This window comes from Nyctereutes procyonoides, unplaced genomic scaffold, assembly GCF_905146905.1.
Source record: "Nyctereutes procyonoides isolate TBG_1078 unplaced genomic scaffold, NYPRO_anot_genome, whole genome shotgun sequence".
Classification (NCBI taxonomy): Eukaryota; Metazoa; Chordata; class Mammalia; order Carnivora; family Canidae; genus Nyctereutes; species Nyctereutes procyonoides.
In genome coordinates this window covers 18,783,870-18,799,494 of record NW_026575140.1, presented here as the reverse complement: position 1 = coordinate 18,799,494, position 15,625 = coordinate 18,783,870, and the positions used below count along the sequence as shown (strand labels likewise).

The 15,625-nt window shown below is 50.5% G+C and overlaps 1 protein-coding gene across 1 annotated transcript in view; it reads right to left on the bottom strand.

The window, feature by feature from the left end:
* Window positions 1-15,072, bottom strand: part of PLCG2 (phospholipase C gamma 2) — a 151,646-nt gene extending 136,574 nt beyond the window's left edge. The window contains exons 1-2 of the mRNA XM_055306868.1: window positions 15,008-15,072; window positions 9,437-9,667 (exon numbers count right to left, since the gene is read on the bottom strand). Of these exons, the coding sequence (XP_055162843.1) occupies window positions 9,437-9,667; window positions 15,008-15,032 (256 nt within the window). The 5' untranslated portion in view covers window positions 15,033-15,072. The remainder of the gene's footprint in view (window positions 1-9,436; window positions 9,668-15,007) is intronic.
* Window positions 15,073-15,625: the final 553 nt, after the last annotated feature.

The following is a 15,625-nucleotide window of genomic DNA, read 5'->3' as shown; positions in this document are numbered from 1 at the left end:
GCAAGCACAAGGCCAAGACCGGAACTGCTGTGTGTGTGGCCAAAAAGGAAGTTGCCATAGATACGCCCTATCTTAACACTGGATCCTACCATCTCTGGGGAGAAAAAGGCAGGCAGGGGCATCTAGGTCCTTCTCTGATTCATCCACTGGTCACATATCTGTGAAGCACCCACCGTGGGCTGGGCACATGCAGGGTGCTGGGAGTCCTTGCTGATCCTCTGGACAAACAGGTGTCTGCCTCCCAGAGCTCACAGTCTAGGCTGAGGACCACGGAGGGCCTGGCTCCCAGTCAGGCATCGCCAGAGGGCAACAAAAGCCGACACCAGGATTTCTGGCTTCAACTTCAAACTGCACAGCACTTACATCTCTTCCAAGACAAAACAAGACATGCCACTTTGCTACCCTGATACGTGAAAATGCATGCTTATCTCTAAAATCCGCTGGATGGTGGGCAGTGGATTGGAGCTTATAAAAGGATTCACAAAGGGACTGCTTGTAACTGCTCCCTCCCTAGACACCCACAAGAGATGGGACAAACTATTCAGGAGCCTCTAATTACACAAAGTCGGGTACACCTTCATCCCAAGGCGAGCAGACATGCAAGATGCTCCCTGCACCCGGCCCTCTGGCTTCTCCGAGTGGAATGTACCCACACTCCAGCCGCCTCTCCTTTCCTCACCAACAGCCAGGTGGAGTTCTGAGGCGGGACTCCTAGTTTCCCAAAAGCCAGATAAGGAGACCCATGTCCACGCTCCACAGCCCTGGGAACACCGAAGTAGACCAAGCACACCTAACTCAGCAGGCATAAGGTCTTCGAAGGGGAGGCCTGGCTGTGTGGAATAGGGAATTCAGGAGATGCACTTGCAAGAGACCAGGAAGAAGCATGAGCCATAACAACAAGAGCAAACCTTACAGAGCGCTTCCCCGGCGCCTACGTGATCTAACCACAGGAGCACATCTGATCCTAACAACCCTGTAAGGCAGGCACTACCATCCTTCCCATTTTACAGATGCCTGTGCACTGGCTCCAACAGACCCAGCCCATCACAGGTCTCCTGGAGGGGCCCATCCCTGGGAGGATGGGACACCTCAGGTTTCAGGGAGGAGCCCCCTGCACAGCAAGTCAGGAGGGAGGAAGGCTTTGCTGGGGAGGATCTAGCCATGGCTGCAAGGAAGCTTAAGGAAGATCTATCCATGGAGAGAAGCTACCACAGTGGCTGTTGTCACAGACAGGATGGGAGAGTACACAGAGCCACCACCTTCCCTTCCCATGAGGCCCACTAATAGGGTAAGGTTGTTGATTTTCTTGAATTCCTCCAAGAACACACACCCCCTACCCCGCAACCAAGCCCCTATTCATTCTATTCTCTAGTCATCAGTGGAGTTCCTATAGCCACATCTGCCCCCTCTCCAAAATTAGGGGCCATGAAGAACCCGGAAGATGCCCACCAAACCTATTTCCCATTCTTAATGGCACACAGGTTGGCCATATTTCCCAGCCTCCTTTGCAGCTGGTCACATGCCAATTTCTGGTCAGTGGAAGTTGGGCACCTTCCAACTTGTAGGACTGGCCCACAAAAACCTCTAAGGCATCTTCTACTCTCCCTCTTCCCCTGAATGCTGGCTGGACAGAGGATCCTGAGGTGCCTCATGTTTTAGGAGATAGTGGTGCTGCCAGGCAGGAGAGCCCCACCCTCAATCTCCACTGTCTTGTTCACCACTTTATCCCCAGGGACAAGTGTAACACCCAACATACACTGAGTCCTCTTTGAGTATTTCCTAAATCAACAAAGAAACAAATTCTAAGAACATCAAGTGATCATCATTCAGGACAGAACACCCTTGAAACAACAATCACAGAAGCCAATTCCTCAACCATCCAGCATATAGGCAGGTCTGAATCAATATCAATAATAAAAGGGTCAGGCACCTGGGTGGTTCAGATGGTTAAGTGTCTGACTCTCGATTTCAGCTCAGGTCATGATCTCAGTATTTTGAGATCCAGCCCCACATCGGGCTCTATGCTCAACACAGAGTCTGCTTGTCCCTCTCCCTCTGCTCCCCTCCCCCACCTCCACCCACACTCATGAAAATCTTAAAAAAAAAAGAAGAAGAAGAAGAAGAATAAAAAGGTCAATTCTGTTTTTCATACCAGCAGTCTCTATCATGGAGGATATATACCCCAGAAAGTAACCAGAAAGGAAAATCACCATGTGATTTTCCACCATGTTAGTGGAAATTCTAATATTTATATCATCCTTTCTACCATACCATTTGCCTTTATGTTTGATGAGACAATGACAATGATCATGACAAGGATGACAAGAGCAGCTAATACTTGAGCACCTGCCTCCACAGCGCTCAGCAGTGTTGAAACCATTTCACATGTATTCATTTAATGTTCCCAAAAAATCTAGTGCAATTGGCTCTTTCATTTTTTTTTTTTTTACAAGTGTGAGACACAAAGAGATGACAAATGGCCCAAGATCATACCCCATCTGAGCGGGAGGGCTGGGATTGGACCACAGGTACTTGGGCTCTGGAGTCTGTGCTGTTGTGTACCATAACTACACATCTAATTTTTTTTTTTTATTTATTTATGACAGTCACAGAGAGAGAAGGAGAGAGAGGCAGAGACACAGGCAGATGGAGAAGCAGGCTCCATGCACCGGGAGCCCGACGTGGGACTCGATCCCGGGTCTCCAGGATCGCGCCCTGGGCCAAAGGCAGGCGCCAAACCGCCGCGCCACCCAGGGATCCCCCATAACTACACATCTAAATCAACAAATAAGTTCATAAATACTGAGGACATTGGCTGAATTTTTTTTTAAGATTTTATTTATTTACTCTTGAGAGACATAGAGACACAGAGACATAGGCAGAGGGAGAAGCAGGCTCCCTGCAGGGATTCCGATGCAGGACTCGATCCCAGGACCCCAGGACCACACCCTGAGCCAAAGGCAGACGTTCAACCAGTGAGCCACCCAGGTGCCCACACTGGCTGAATCTTATCTGTGATGGGATGTTTGACTGAAGGAATGTGGATTTCTTTGATGGAGGATGCCAGTGGAAAAACATCCACTTCTCCATTGTTTTCGAAATATTTTGATAACATCTTTAAAAATATTGTTTTTAAATGGCTATGAAGCCCCATGATGGATTTCAGAACTAGCCAAAAAAACGGAACTCCACCATTTCACTGGCCCTGGCTGTCAGCACCTGCCCACATCATGCAGTCTCCTGGCACACCTATCTCCCTGCTAACCAGGGCACTTCAAGGCTCCTCATCTCCTGGCATCTCCAGCACGGTGTGTCCTCTGCACACATAAGGAATGGATGCATTCCCCTCCCATTGTAAAAAACCAAGTCTGAGCAGAACTTGGTTCTTGGGTCCCTGGCAGGGTGCTTCTCTATCACACACAGAACTGAAACACCTTAGAGCACCCAGGAAGAGAAAGTAACACAGCAGGAAAAAGATTTGAGACCTTGAAGGCCACAGAATGAGTACAAATTGTATTTTCCTGTTCGTGGCTGTGTGGCCTTGGGCACATCCTTTAGACTCCGCAGGACTCTGTCTTCGTAAATAGAATGGGTACAATTCCTGCTTCCTGGGGTCACTATGAGGAGGTGATGAGCTGGTGCATGTGATGTGCTTCCACACGGACCAGCAGACAGCACTCATTAGAGGCAGCTCTTGTCATTGGCAACGCCATCATCATCACCAGGCAGACAAGCCAAGAACCCAACACCAGGGAAACAGAACAGCTCCTATTTTTGAGAATCCCTCAATTCATGGCAGCCACAACTTGCCAAAAATAAGCAGATGGAGAAAACATGCATTAGCGCCGACTGAAAATTTCAGGATACAAACCTATTCAGTCAAAATGGCCCTCACCCAGTCCACGCCCTCGAAGGCAGCTCATTACTGCACCAACCCTATCCAGACTCCACAAACAGGTGGCACCGTGTCAGCTCCTGACACATTCCCAAATGCAGAAAATACAGGAGGACCGTTAACAGTTTAACCCAGAAAGGGGCCCAAGTGGGCTCCTTTCTACCTGGAGACTCAGCTGGTGCCCCTGGAAGGAAAGAGAAATCACACACACACACACACACACACACACACACCACTGCATCTCCCACTGTCCCACAAGCTCCCCCTCTATATTCAGAGGCTCTCCCAGAGGCCAGGGCTGGAAGGAATCCCAGTCACCATCTCCCCATCCCTCTTGGAAAACAAAAGGGAGACTGATGGCCAAGAGGTAAATGGCTTAAGATCCACAGTCTTCATTAGAAGCCAGGCCTAGGGACTCCCCACCAGTGTCTTTTTTCCTTTTTGCCTCTATTGTATTATATTGCAATTATGCAGTATCACCCACATATTAAAAAAAGTACATAAAATTCACTTAATTCTTGCCTATTGTAAAATTCATCTAATTCATATTGGATAGAAGCTATTATCTCACTTTGACAGATGGGGGAAATGAGACAAAGAGTGCCTCAGATCACATACTTACTAGGTAGGTGGCAGAGCGGGGATTTGAGCTACAAGTCTGGATCCGGAGTCCAGGTGCTCTTGTGGTGGCCAGCCACCACCAGCTCCTTCCCACCCCAGATGTGCAGGCCACTTCTTGAACCCAACTCAGCCTTGGTGACCTAAACTGGTACAAGGGACGTTCTGGACTTCTGAGGCCAAGCCACAGGATTCATGGAACACACCTTCTCGGAGGATGCCAAGCATCATGTTAAGTCAAGCTACCTTGGGACTAGCAGGCAGTAGGCACTCAGTCGGCCATCACCACCAAGGCATCAGATGTAGGAGTGAAGATTCTACAACCTTCCAGACCAAGTGACATACCAGTTGAGTACCACCAAATGGCCTGAGACCAGACCACAGTGTAAAATCACCCAGGTGAGCCCTGCCCAAATCTCTGGTGCACAAACCTACTCGCCTAGATTCAATGGCACCTGCTAATCTCACTTCAGGATGGCCATCCTGCAGGCCACCTGGCTAGCCTCCTCCTTCAACTCACAACACGAGAAGCTTCTCCATGAGGCCGCCTCCCCCTCTTCCCCACCATCGCTCTCACACCCAGATGGGTAAGAACCTTCCTTCCTCACACAGTACCAAGCCCAGACCCTCACTGTAGTACTGATCACACAACCCTGCAATGGCTGGGTGCTGAGTCTGTTCCCCACCAGGGCAGGGGCTCCACCCTTCTTCCTGTCACCCAGCAGTCCAGCACCCAGTAGGACAGCAAACACAGGTGGAACACATGAAAGTGCTCAATCGTGACAGGGTTCAAAGAGAGACCCTATTATACCCACTGACATTTTATGGTTCTAAGCAAAGCAACACATGACCCAAAAGCCAAGATTGAGCGTTTCTCAATCTCGGCACTACTGACACCTTGTCCTAGATTATTATTTGTGGTACAGGCTGTCCTGTGCATTTTAAGATGTTTAGCAGCATCCCCGGCCTTGATCCACTAGATGCCAGGAACACACCCATCCCCAATTATGACAACTATCTCCAGGCACTGCTAAATGGTCCTGGGGGGGGCTGGGAGAGGATTGCCCTGGTTGAGAACCACTCACTGCTTTAGACAGCAGGACCCATGAGTGTCTACTGTCACCCAGGCCTGACGGGCAGCGAGGGTGTATAATTCCTGTTCACAGGTCACACACCACCAAAACCAAGTGCCCATGGTCCTCTCACACTAGCCAGCAGACAGCACAGTAACCTGCATTTTTGTGCTACCTAGCAGCCCTGAAGGAACACCGTGGCTTGAAGGTCCCCCTCGGGATGTCACCCTTACAACAGCAGGTTGGAAACATAGCCCTGAGAGTCCCTATCGAGGACCTGAAGGCTTGTTCTCTAAGTCGTCAGGGAGCACTGTTACTAAACTCTTTACCCCAGAACTGGCTTTTTCTGTCATTTTTCCATGAATACATCTATCTCACACAGGACTGCCAGGGCATGTTCCAAAATGCAAGTGTGACCGCCTCATCCCTCTTCTGAAAACCCTCAGTGGATCCCTGCTGCCCTCCGGATAAAGTCCAAACACCTGAGCAAGATTTTGCTACCCCGCACCACTCATTGTTAGCAACAACAATGGCAAAAATTACAGCAGCAGTTCCCACTGGGTAAGTGCCTATCCCATGCCATGCACCATGTTCAACTCCTCTGACATATTAACTTATTTATTCATTCCCAACCATAACCCAGTGGGGTAGACACTAATATTATTCCCTTTCTAGAGATAAGAGAATTAAATCTCACAAAGCAGATGGGACTTGTCCATGGTCACACAGCAAAGCTCCTCAAATAGTGCATGAAGTCAAACCCCATGCTGTTTGTACCTTGTGCAATAGTATGGGCTCCATGAGGATCGGAGTCTATGACATCACTGCCATGTCTTCAGTACCTAGGACAGTGCCTGGCAGATTCCACATTCAAATATGGAAGGAAGGAGGGATGGCAGGATGGATGGAAGTCTCAAGAGCAGCATATACCAAACCTAGCTAATTATCCGGACTACTGGGAAGCTTATTAAAATATTGAGTTCCAGGGCCTGAGAGTTTTATACCCAGACGATCACTCAAGTGTAAAATCAAAGAATGTATACGTTAGAGTATGTGCCATCTGAGGTCATAGTGAAGAAAATGAGGGGCCAGGTTTAGCTCAGAAAAACACTGATAGAGGGACACCTGAGTGGCTCAGTGGTTGAGGTTCTGCCTTTGGCTCAGGGCGTGAACCTGGAGTCCCAGGATCAAGTCTGCATCAGGCTCCCTGCATGGAGCCTGCTTCTCTCTCTGCCTGTGTCTGCCTCTCTCTCTGTGTGCCACTCATGAATAAATAAATAAAACCTTTAAATAATCAATAAATAAAAATAAAATAAAATAAAATAAAATAAAATAAAATAAAATAAAATAAAATAATAAAATTACTGAGTTCCAAACCACCTAGTGAATGACAGCCATCCTCAGCCTCTCCAGGGAGGGCAGAAATCCACTGAGTTAACTGAAGGGGGAGAAACTACAGGACATGGATTTCAGGAGCCAAAATCCCATCTCATGCCCCTTCGAGTGAGCTTCACAAAAAGGTTCCAGTAGCTTGTGCTTTTAAAAACCCCCAGGTAGTTCTGATTATCAGCTGGGCTTGGGACCCACTGTCCACTCTCACTATGGCATGCCTGCATTTACCACGAGCACCCCTTCTACACCCTGCAGGCCCCCACCCCCACCCCAGCTCCAACAGGTTTCTGGGCCACCTGGGAGGTCAAGTGTGGCCAAATGCATGCAAAACTGGAAGGAAAGTGGGCTGCTTATGTACATGGGCATTTTCAAAGCAGGGCCTCTGGCTCTGAGCCACCAGAGACCTGCTTGGCTCCAAAGCCAGGAGAAACCTTTTGGAATGCAATTTAATCTGATTCATGATAAATCATGGGACACCTGGGTGGCTCAGTGGTTGAGCATCTGTCTTCAGCTCAGGACATGACCCTGGAGTCCTGGATTGAGTCCTGCATCGCATTCCCTGTGGGGAGCCTGCTTCTCCCTCTGCCTATATCTCTGCCTCTCTCTGTCTCTCATGAATAAATAAAATCTTAAAAAAGAAATCAAATGAAGCTAAGTCACCTGTGGATGGCCAAGTTCAGAACCCCACAGCAGCATGGATTAAAATCTGGGAACAGGTACCTCCTGGGCTTTTGGGGGGTGCTGCCAAATGGCCCTTTCACTCAGAAGTAACACTAACAGGAAGCTGTCCTTCGGGTTCTGTTCATGTTAGACTAAAAGCAGGCAAGGATAACCCACACACTGCTAGTGGGAACGTAAAATGCTATAACCACTTTGAAAATAGTCTGGCAGTTCCTAAGATAATTAAACATAGTTACCATATGACCCAGCAATTACACTCCTAGGCAAATGCCCAAGAGAAATGGAAACACACTTGTACATGAATGCTCAGGGCAGCACAATTCACAGTAGCCAAGTAGAAACAACCCAATGTCCATCAATGAACAAATAAACAAATTATGGAAAACCCATACAATGGAGTATTATTCGACCAAACAAAGGAACAATGTACTGACATACGCTACAATGTGGATGAACCTTGGCAACATCACGCTAAGTGAATGAAGCCAGACACCAAAGGCCTCATATTACAGAATTCCATTTATAGGAAATGTCCAGAACAGGACAATCAATGGAGACAGAAGACTCATGGTTGCTTAGGGCAGGGGAGGAGGGCAAGGGCTATCAGGAATAGGGTTTGTTTTTGAGGGGATGAAACAGTTCTAAAATTGACTGAGGTGGTAGCTGGTTGCACAGATCTGTGAATACACTAAAAACCACTTAATTGTCCATTTTCAGTGGGTGAATTGTATAGTATGTGAATTCTATCTCAATAGGGCTGTTATCAAAAAATAAAAATAAAAAAGGGAAAAATGCAAGTATAGTTGCTGTAGCTAACAGCAAAAGACCATAAAGAACCTGAACGTCCCTCTCCAGGGATCAGACCCTTAAGGACAGCCAGAAGCTACGTGGCTGTGAAAGAATCAGGAAGACCCAAGTGTGGATCAGAACCGTCTCCAAATAATCACTAAAAAAAGAAATCAAGGTGCAGATGTGTAAGGAGTAGGGACTCATTCGTGCAAAAAACAGGACCTGCGTGTCACACAAGCACAGAATAATCTGAAGACAGAAGAACTAAGTAATGAGTTGGCCGCAGGGCCCAGGGTGGGGCTGGGGAGGAGAGACATTTATCAATGAATTGTTTGGTTTCTTTCCACGTGTATATCTCAATTTTTCAATCAAATTGGCTTTTTTTAAAAAAAAAAAAAGGAGTCCATTTTTAAAAAGCAAATTAAAGCAAGTCTCTGCAAGTGAAAATTGCTTAAGCCTCCTTACTCTGTGAAAAACAGTCTTAGAAACTTTAGGAACTGAACCAATTGCCCAATCTAAGGCGGGTGGGGAAAGAAGACGCCACCCCCAGGACTAGAGCTTCATTTAAAAGCTACAGAATCCTCAGTGATGTGCTCGGTCCACATGGAACAAAAGTAAAGGCCTCTCATTCTGTGGTTCATGGTAAGACAAAACAGGCATTTGGCTACCAAGCCAGGAGTTTCTGCAGCTCCGTCACTAAGCTGTTAAGGGGCAGACTAAAGGGTTCCCAATGCCATCAGGCAGGGAGCACACGCACCCCTGCTGGCCCAGGTGAGCCGCCTAAACGTCATTTCCAAGTTGGCCCACGCAGGTCTCCGTTACATCACCAGGATGCTGCTGGCTGGACTTCCCCCACCTACTCTAAACCCCATCAGAGACCCAGACAGAATGGCCACACTTGCATTTCCAGAAGAAGGGAAGGGATCAAGCACGATAAGTGAAGGCAGGAAGGGGACAGGTGCCCGCACCAGGGCTCAAGGGTACTCACAGAAGCCCTCGATCTTGTCGGCTGTCTTGCTCCAGGCCACCTGGCGCGTCTCCATGATCACCTGGACGGTCCTCCGCTCTGGGGTGGACTTGCGGAAGCTGAACACCGTCATCACTGTGCCCAGCTCCAGGGCTCTCTTGATCTGACTCTTCTCGTATTCCGGAAGGCTGTCCACGTGGACCAGGGCAGTCATTGTTGGCAGAATGGGGGGAGCAGTGAGGGAAGAGGACGCTGCAGGGGCAGAATAAAGAAGTGAATTGGTTTTTGTTAACTAGTGGGGGGGATCAGCTAACAGCCAAAACCCTGTCTCATGCCCATCAGGAGGAATTGTGGAAGAATGGTTCTTGTGGCGGGGGAACCCGGGACCACTCGGACAACCCAGGCAGGACACCCAGAGGTTTAAGTAGAAGTGGAGGTATGGGAGGAGCCCCCCTGACCTCAGTGACTGAACTATTATCCTGGCTTTGAATAACCAAATCACCCTGGTCTGGCAGTGACCTCTACCCTCCCCACACACTCCCATGCAGCAGAATATTTGAATAGCCAAAGCAGCCCATTGGCCCTACTCCCCACCCCCAACATCCTTTTCTATCCTGCCTAGATTTTCCTCAGCATCCCCTTACTCCCCAAGTTGGGAACAAAAAAAAGTCCTATTAAGCCACTTCAGAATGTGTCTGGGGAGATCTCTGTGCTGAAATGGAGCCAAAAGGACAGAAAATATCAGGGCCCAGCATCTTCAAGTTCAAGTCTGGTGTGTGGCCCTGGGCAGGCTGGAGAATCTCCAGAAGCTTCAGTCCCATCTCTTCTAGATGCTTCTTAGGGCACCTGGGTGGCTCAGTGGTTGAGTGTCTCCCTTCGGCTCAAGGTGTGATCCCGGGGTCCTGGGATCCAGTCCCACATCGGACTCCCTGCAGGGAGCTTGCTTCTCCCTCTGCCTGTGTCTCTGCCCCTCTCTGTGTGTCTCTCACGAATAAATAAAATCTTTATTAAAAAAAGCAAATGGGCCTGTTGGGATGGTTAAGGGATCCTAAAAGCACAATACCACCAGCAGGGCACCTGGCATCCCACTCAGTGTACAGCAGGTGTTCTGGAACATCTCACATACCCACACACAGAGACGTTCCAGGCCCCAAATTCTCGAGGCTTCCTTGTCTGTCTATCCTCACATCTACATCCAATCCATCAGCAAATGCAACACCTCTTCCCAGGTGGCTAGCTCCTCCCAGGATCTCACACCTGGACAATTCTAATCGTCTACCTGGTCTCCTGATTCCACCCCAGCCCCCAACAGACCAGCACAGAGCAGTAGCTAAAAGACACTTTTCAAACAGGATGACATCATGTCAACCTCTCTGACCAGCCTGCTTCAGCCATAGCCCGAGCCCTTACTCTGCAGAGGGGAGTCCAATGGGAGACTTTGTAGACCCTCCTTCATTCCTGAGCCATATTTCCACACTTGTAAAGGGGAAGACAGATTATAGAAACCTCCAAGGCTCTTGGAAGGATTAAACCAAATAGTGTATCTTGAGGCCCTTGAAACAATGATGTGGGGTGCCTGGGGGCTCAGTAGGTTCAATGTCTGCCTTTGGCTCAGGTCATGATCTCAGGGTCCTGGGATGGAACTGAGTCACGCTCCCTGCTCAGCAGGAGTCTGCTTCTCCCTCTGCCCACTTGTGCGCTCTCTCAAATAAATAAATAAAATCTTACAAAAAAAATGCAAGGTCAGTACTCCTCAGATTTAGCTACAGCTGCTACTACCATCCATTGTCCTGTGCATCTTATCTCCTCCCCGCCCTCCAAATCCCACAGGATCAGGAGCCCACGCTGTTGCTCCATAGAGAGGCAGGTGTCCAGCCGGGGTCATGCAGGCCCTCACTCTGCATCCACTTTCCAACAGCCTCCTGTCAGGCCACTCAAAATCAGGGCCTCAGTTCCCTCATCTGCAAAATGGGGAAACCACCAGCCTCCCAGGGCACTGGAAAGTTGGAAAGCTAGTGCACGGACAGGCCCCCAACTCTTAGAGGGGCCTCACAGGATAGTCATCAGCCAGTTGTTCGACATGCAGGTGCCTCCTCTGTGCCAGCAGGGGAGCTGGGGACTGATATGCAAATGAGAGGGAGTGGGGAGAGGCCCCAGCCTTACCCTTTGCCCCCCCACCGCTCATGCCCATCACCAAAGGCACCTCCATAGGTATCTCGCAGCTGGAGATAAAACCATGAATTACACCTGCTCTCTGCCCACCTGGAACCAGACCTGTGTGCTCAACTCCTACCTGAAGAGGTCAGACAAAGCTTCTGGAAGAGGGCATCTGAACCCGATCTTTTTAAAAGGTGAAGCAGGAGGGAACGAGGTTCTGATCAGAGGAACAGGCCTAAGTAAAGGCCCCAGCAGCAGGACTGGTAGAGTGTGCCACAGGCTGAGAGGAGCCTCCTGCCTCATCACCCTGTAATCCAGGACTACGGGCTGAACCAGGTGCCTGCGGCCAATCCCAGACCCGTGAGCTGTTTACTGGCTTTCCCCAAGTGCCAGCGCCTGCTGTACCTGGTTCATCTCCTTTATCTCAGTGAGAACTGCCAGAGGTGAAAACCCAAGTCCTGAGAGGGGAAGTTACGTAATCAAGGTCACACACAAACATGGCAGCACAAGGATTCAGAACCCTGGTCTGAATCCCAACTCTGTAACACCTGCCTTCTGAACTCAGAATCCTGTGGCAGGGGACACCTGGGTGGCTCAGCAGTTGGGCGCCTGCCTTTGGCTTAGGTCATGATCCTGGGATCCGGGATCCAGTCCTGTATCGGGCTCCCTGCAAGGAGCCTGCTTCTCTCTCTGCCTGTGTCTCTACCTCTCTCTATATATATTTCTCATGAATAAATAAATAAATCTTTAAAAAAAAAAAAAAAAAGAATCCTGCAGCAGAATCTGGCCAGAAAGTAACTAATTCGGCACTCCCATCCTTCTTGAGAGAGGTTAAAGGACCTGCCTAAGGTCACACAGCTGGAAAGTGGCAGAAGTGGGATCTGCACCTGGCCCCAGCTCCACAGCCCTCTTCACCATGCTGACCACCCCTCGCCCCAGCCATGTGCCTCTAGAGCTTCCTCCCAGGTCTGCAGGCTGACATGCAACAGGGCACCAACAGGGAACCTTGTCACAACACCTCCACCCCCACTAAACCTGCCTGTCTGGAGGCAGTGGGACCCTCTGTCCTTTCTGATTCTGGCTCTGGGAAGGCCTTGGACTTAACCTTTCCCAGATTCTGGTTACTTCCAGCTCAGAAGCCCAGTGGATCGACTCAACTAGAAACATCAGGTCTGGGGCAGCCCAGGTGGTTTAGCGCCGCCTTCAGCCCAGAGCCTGATCCTGGAGACCCGAGATCAAGTCCCGCATCAGGCTCCCTGCATGGAGCCTGCTTCTCCCTCTGCCTGTGCCTCTGCCTCTGTGTGTCTCTCACGAATAAATAAAAAAAATTAAAAAAGAAACATCAGGACTCTCCTGTTGCCTCTCACCAAAGACTGGAAAGAGGTCCTCAGGGCCATAAGATCCTTGCAGTCAACCAACAAAATCCAGCCAGCTCCTGACTCAGGCTTCCAGAGCTTGATGCATTAAACTAAGGCAAAGAGGTCTCCAAGGCCTTCTCCCCAAGGGAAGGCACTACCATCACAGGCAATTTTCATTTTACTCCTGGAAAGAAAGACAGAAAAGAAAGAGAAGGAAAGACAGAAAGAAATGGCCCTGAAATCCCTTTTTTGTTCCTGTTTCTCATCTCATCCTCCCCTGGGTAACTTTGCAAAAGGACTTATGGTATCAGAGATTTAGTAAGAGGTGTTGCCATTTCTACTTTTCATGTCATTCTGTTTGAAATAAACTTCTGGGATTCAAGGACCCAGAACCAGGAAGCAGAGAAGTTTACTTCTTTTTTGGTGCCTTCGGCACACATTAGGCCCATACAGCAGTTTGTATCAAATCCCACAGAACGATTCTCTGTTCAATTCTGCAGTCACATCACAGAGAGGGGTAGCTGTTCCTCCAATGGCTCAAAGGAAGGTTGGCGTGGCTGCATCTCACACCCACCCCACAGCTACAGATTTTATTGGAGGAACAGGCAATATCATCCACTTCAGGTAGGAACGTGAAAGAGTCCATTTTCTCATGGGGCAACCTGTGATCATCTGTGAAACCATGAAACACGCATATGCTTTGATCAGCAATCACCTCTGTGCAGAAAGAAACACAAAGATGTTCACAGAAGCATTACTGGCAACAGAAAAGAACACAACGGGGAGGGAGGTCCCCTAAAGAAATCATGGGACATGAGTGCTAAAGCATGCTCAGTAGCTGTCTGGTAGCATGAGGAAATTTTATAGATCAAGTTAGATTCATGAAATAGATGAAAGAAGGGTGGCAAGCATCACAGAATTAGGTTTTTTAAAAGGCTGCCTATACATGAGTCTAGGGGAAGTGGTGACTTTCAGAGGAGGGAAGGGGAGAGATGAGGTCTTGACTTTTTATTAATTTAAGTGGTAACATATGGAGGAGCTTTTTCCTGTGTTTTTACTGTTTTCTAAATTAAGAAGGGTTCTGAAGTTTTCTTACCAACAATTTTTTTTAAGATTTTTATTTATTTATTCATGAGAGATACACACAGATAGGCAGAGACATAGAGGGAGAAGCAGGCTCCCTGCAGGGAGCCCAATGCAGGGACTCAATCCCGGGACCCAGACCCCGGGGTTAACGACCGCACCCAAAAGTACACAGACCCTCAACCACTGAGCCACCCAGGTGCCCATTACCGGCACTTTCTCACTGACTCCACCCAGCAAAAGGGCCATTCATGGGGTCTCACCTTTGCCTCTTCTACGGAAGCATCACACACTCAAAGTGGGGCTGTCACGTAGGAGGGGAGGATGGAGGTGGGGTGGGGAGACCAGTTGGGGGAGGCGGCGGTGGCAGCAGCAGCAGCATTGGGCAATTTCAGCATCCATGAAGCCCCCAGTGAGTACATCCCTGAACTGGTACATGCAAGGCACACACAGCCTCGCAGCAGGCTACGTGCCTGGGCCTGGCATGGGCCCCTAAATGTGCCCCTCTCTGCAGAACTACAGCTAAGGATGACGGCCAAGCCCCACACATGGCCCTTAGCTAGAGAGGGTCAAGAACTAGCCAGGGCACCCTTTCCATAGATAGGTCCCAACTCTCAACAGCCCTGGAATGTAGGTTCGAGGAGCCCTAGTAGTATCCAGGGTAAGGAACTGAGGCTCAGAGAGGTTCTTCAACGTACCCAGAGTCACACAGCTGGAATTGAAATTCAAATTAAGCTGATTCACAAAGCCACCTGTGTCCTTGTGCCACGTCACCCCCCCCCCCAACCCACCACATTCTCAGTCTGGTTTAAGATCAGGGTTCTGGAAAGAGCCTCTGCCCGTACTCCGCCGGCATCCAGGTGCCAAGCCCTGTTTAGACAACACGGTTTTCCCTCCAATTCTTCTGCTATGGGGGTGATGACCTCGTTGGGATTCCAAACCAGAACCACAAAAACACGCACAGACGAACACATATAATGATTTATGCACCCACCTGGGGAGGGCGGAGCGGGGATCATGAACCCCCCCGACCCTCCTGCTGTCTTCTGGGTGAAGGTGCGCGGCCGCCGTACCGCTCCACCGCCCACCCCCGCAGCCTCCTGTGTAACACGGGGCAGTGCCGGGGGTCCGCCTGGCCGCCCCGAGCCCGCGAGCCCCGAGCCCGCGAGCCCCAGCACGGACGCGGCCGCGGAACGCGGGCCCCGGCGGGCGCAGGAGCCTTGAACGCCAAGGCCAGCGCGAGCCTCCGACCGCACGCTGCGCCGCTCCCTCCGGGTTCCCGTGCCCCCGCCGGCGGGGTGGCGCCGTGGCGGGGGGGAGGTGACCGGCCCCGGGCCCCGACCCCCGACCCCCCGCCTCCCCCGCCGGCCCCGGGCCCCGAGGGCGGGGGGGGCCCCGACGGCCAGCCCCGCGCCCGCCCGCGTCCGCTGCCCCCCCCCGCCCCCGGGGCGCTCACCTGGCCGAGCCCCCGCCGCCCCGGCTCCGGCCCCGGCCCCCGGCTCCGGCCCCCAGCCCCCGGCCCCCGGCTCCGGCTCCGGCTCCGGGCACTCCCTGCGGCGCGCGCCCTCCAACGCGGGCGCTGCTACTTCTGCTTCGGCCGCGGCCGCGCGCC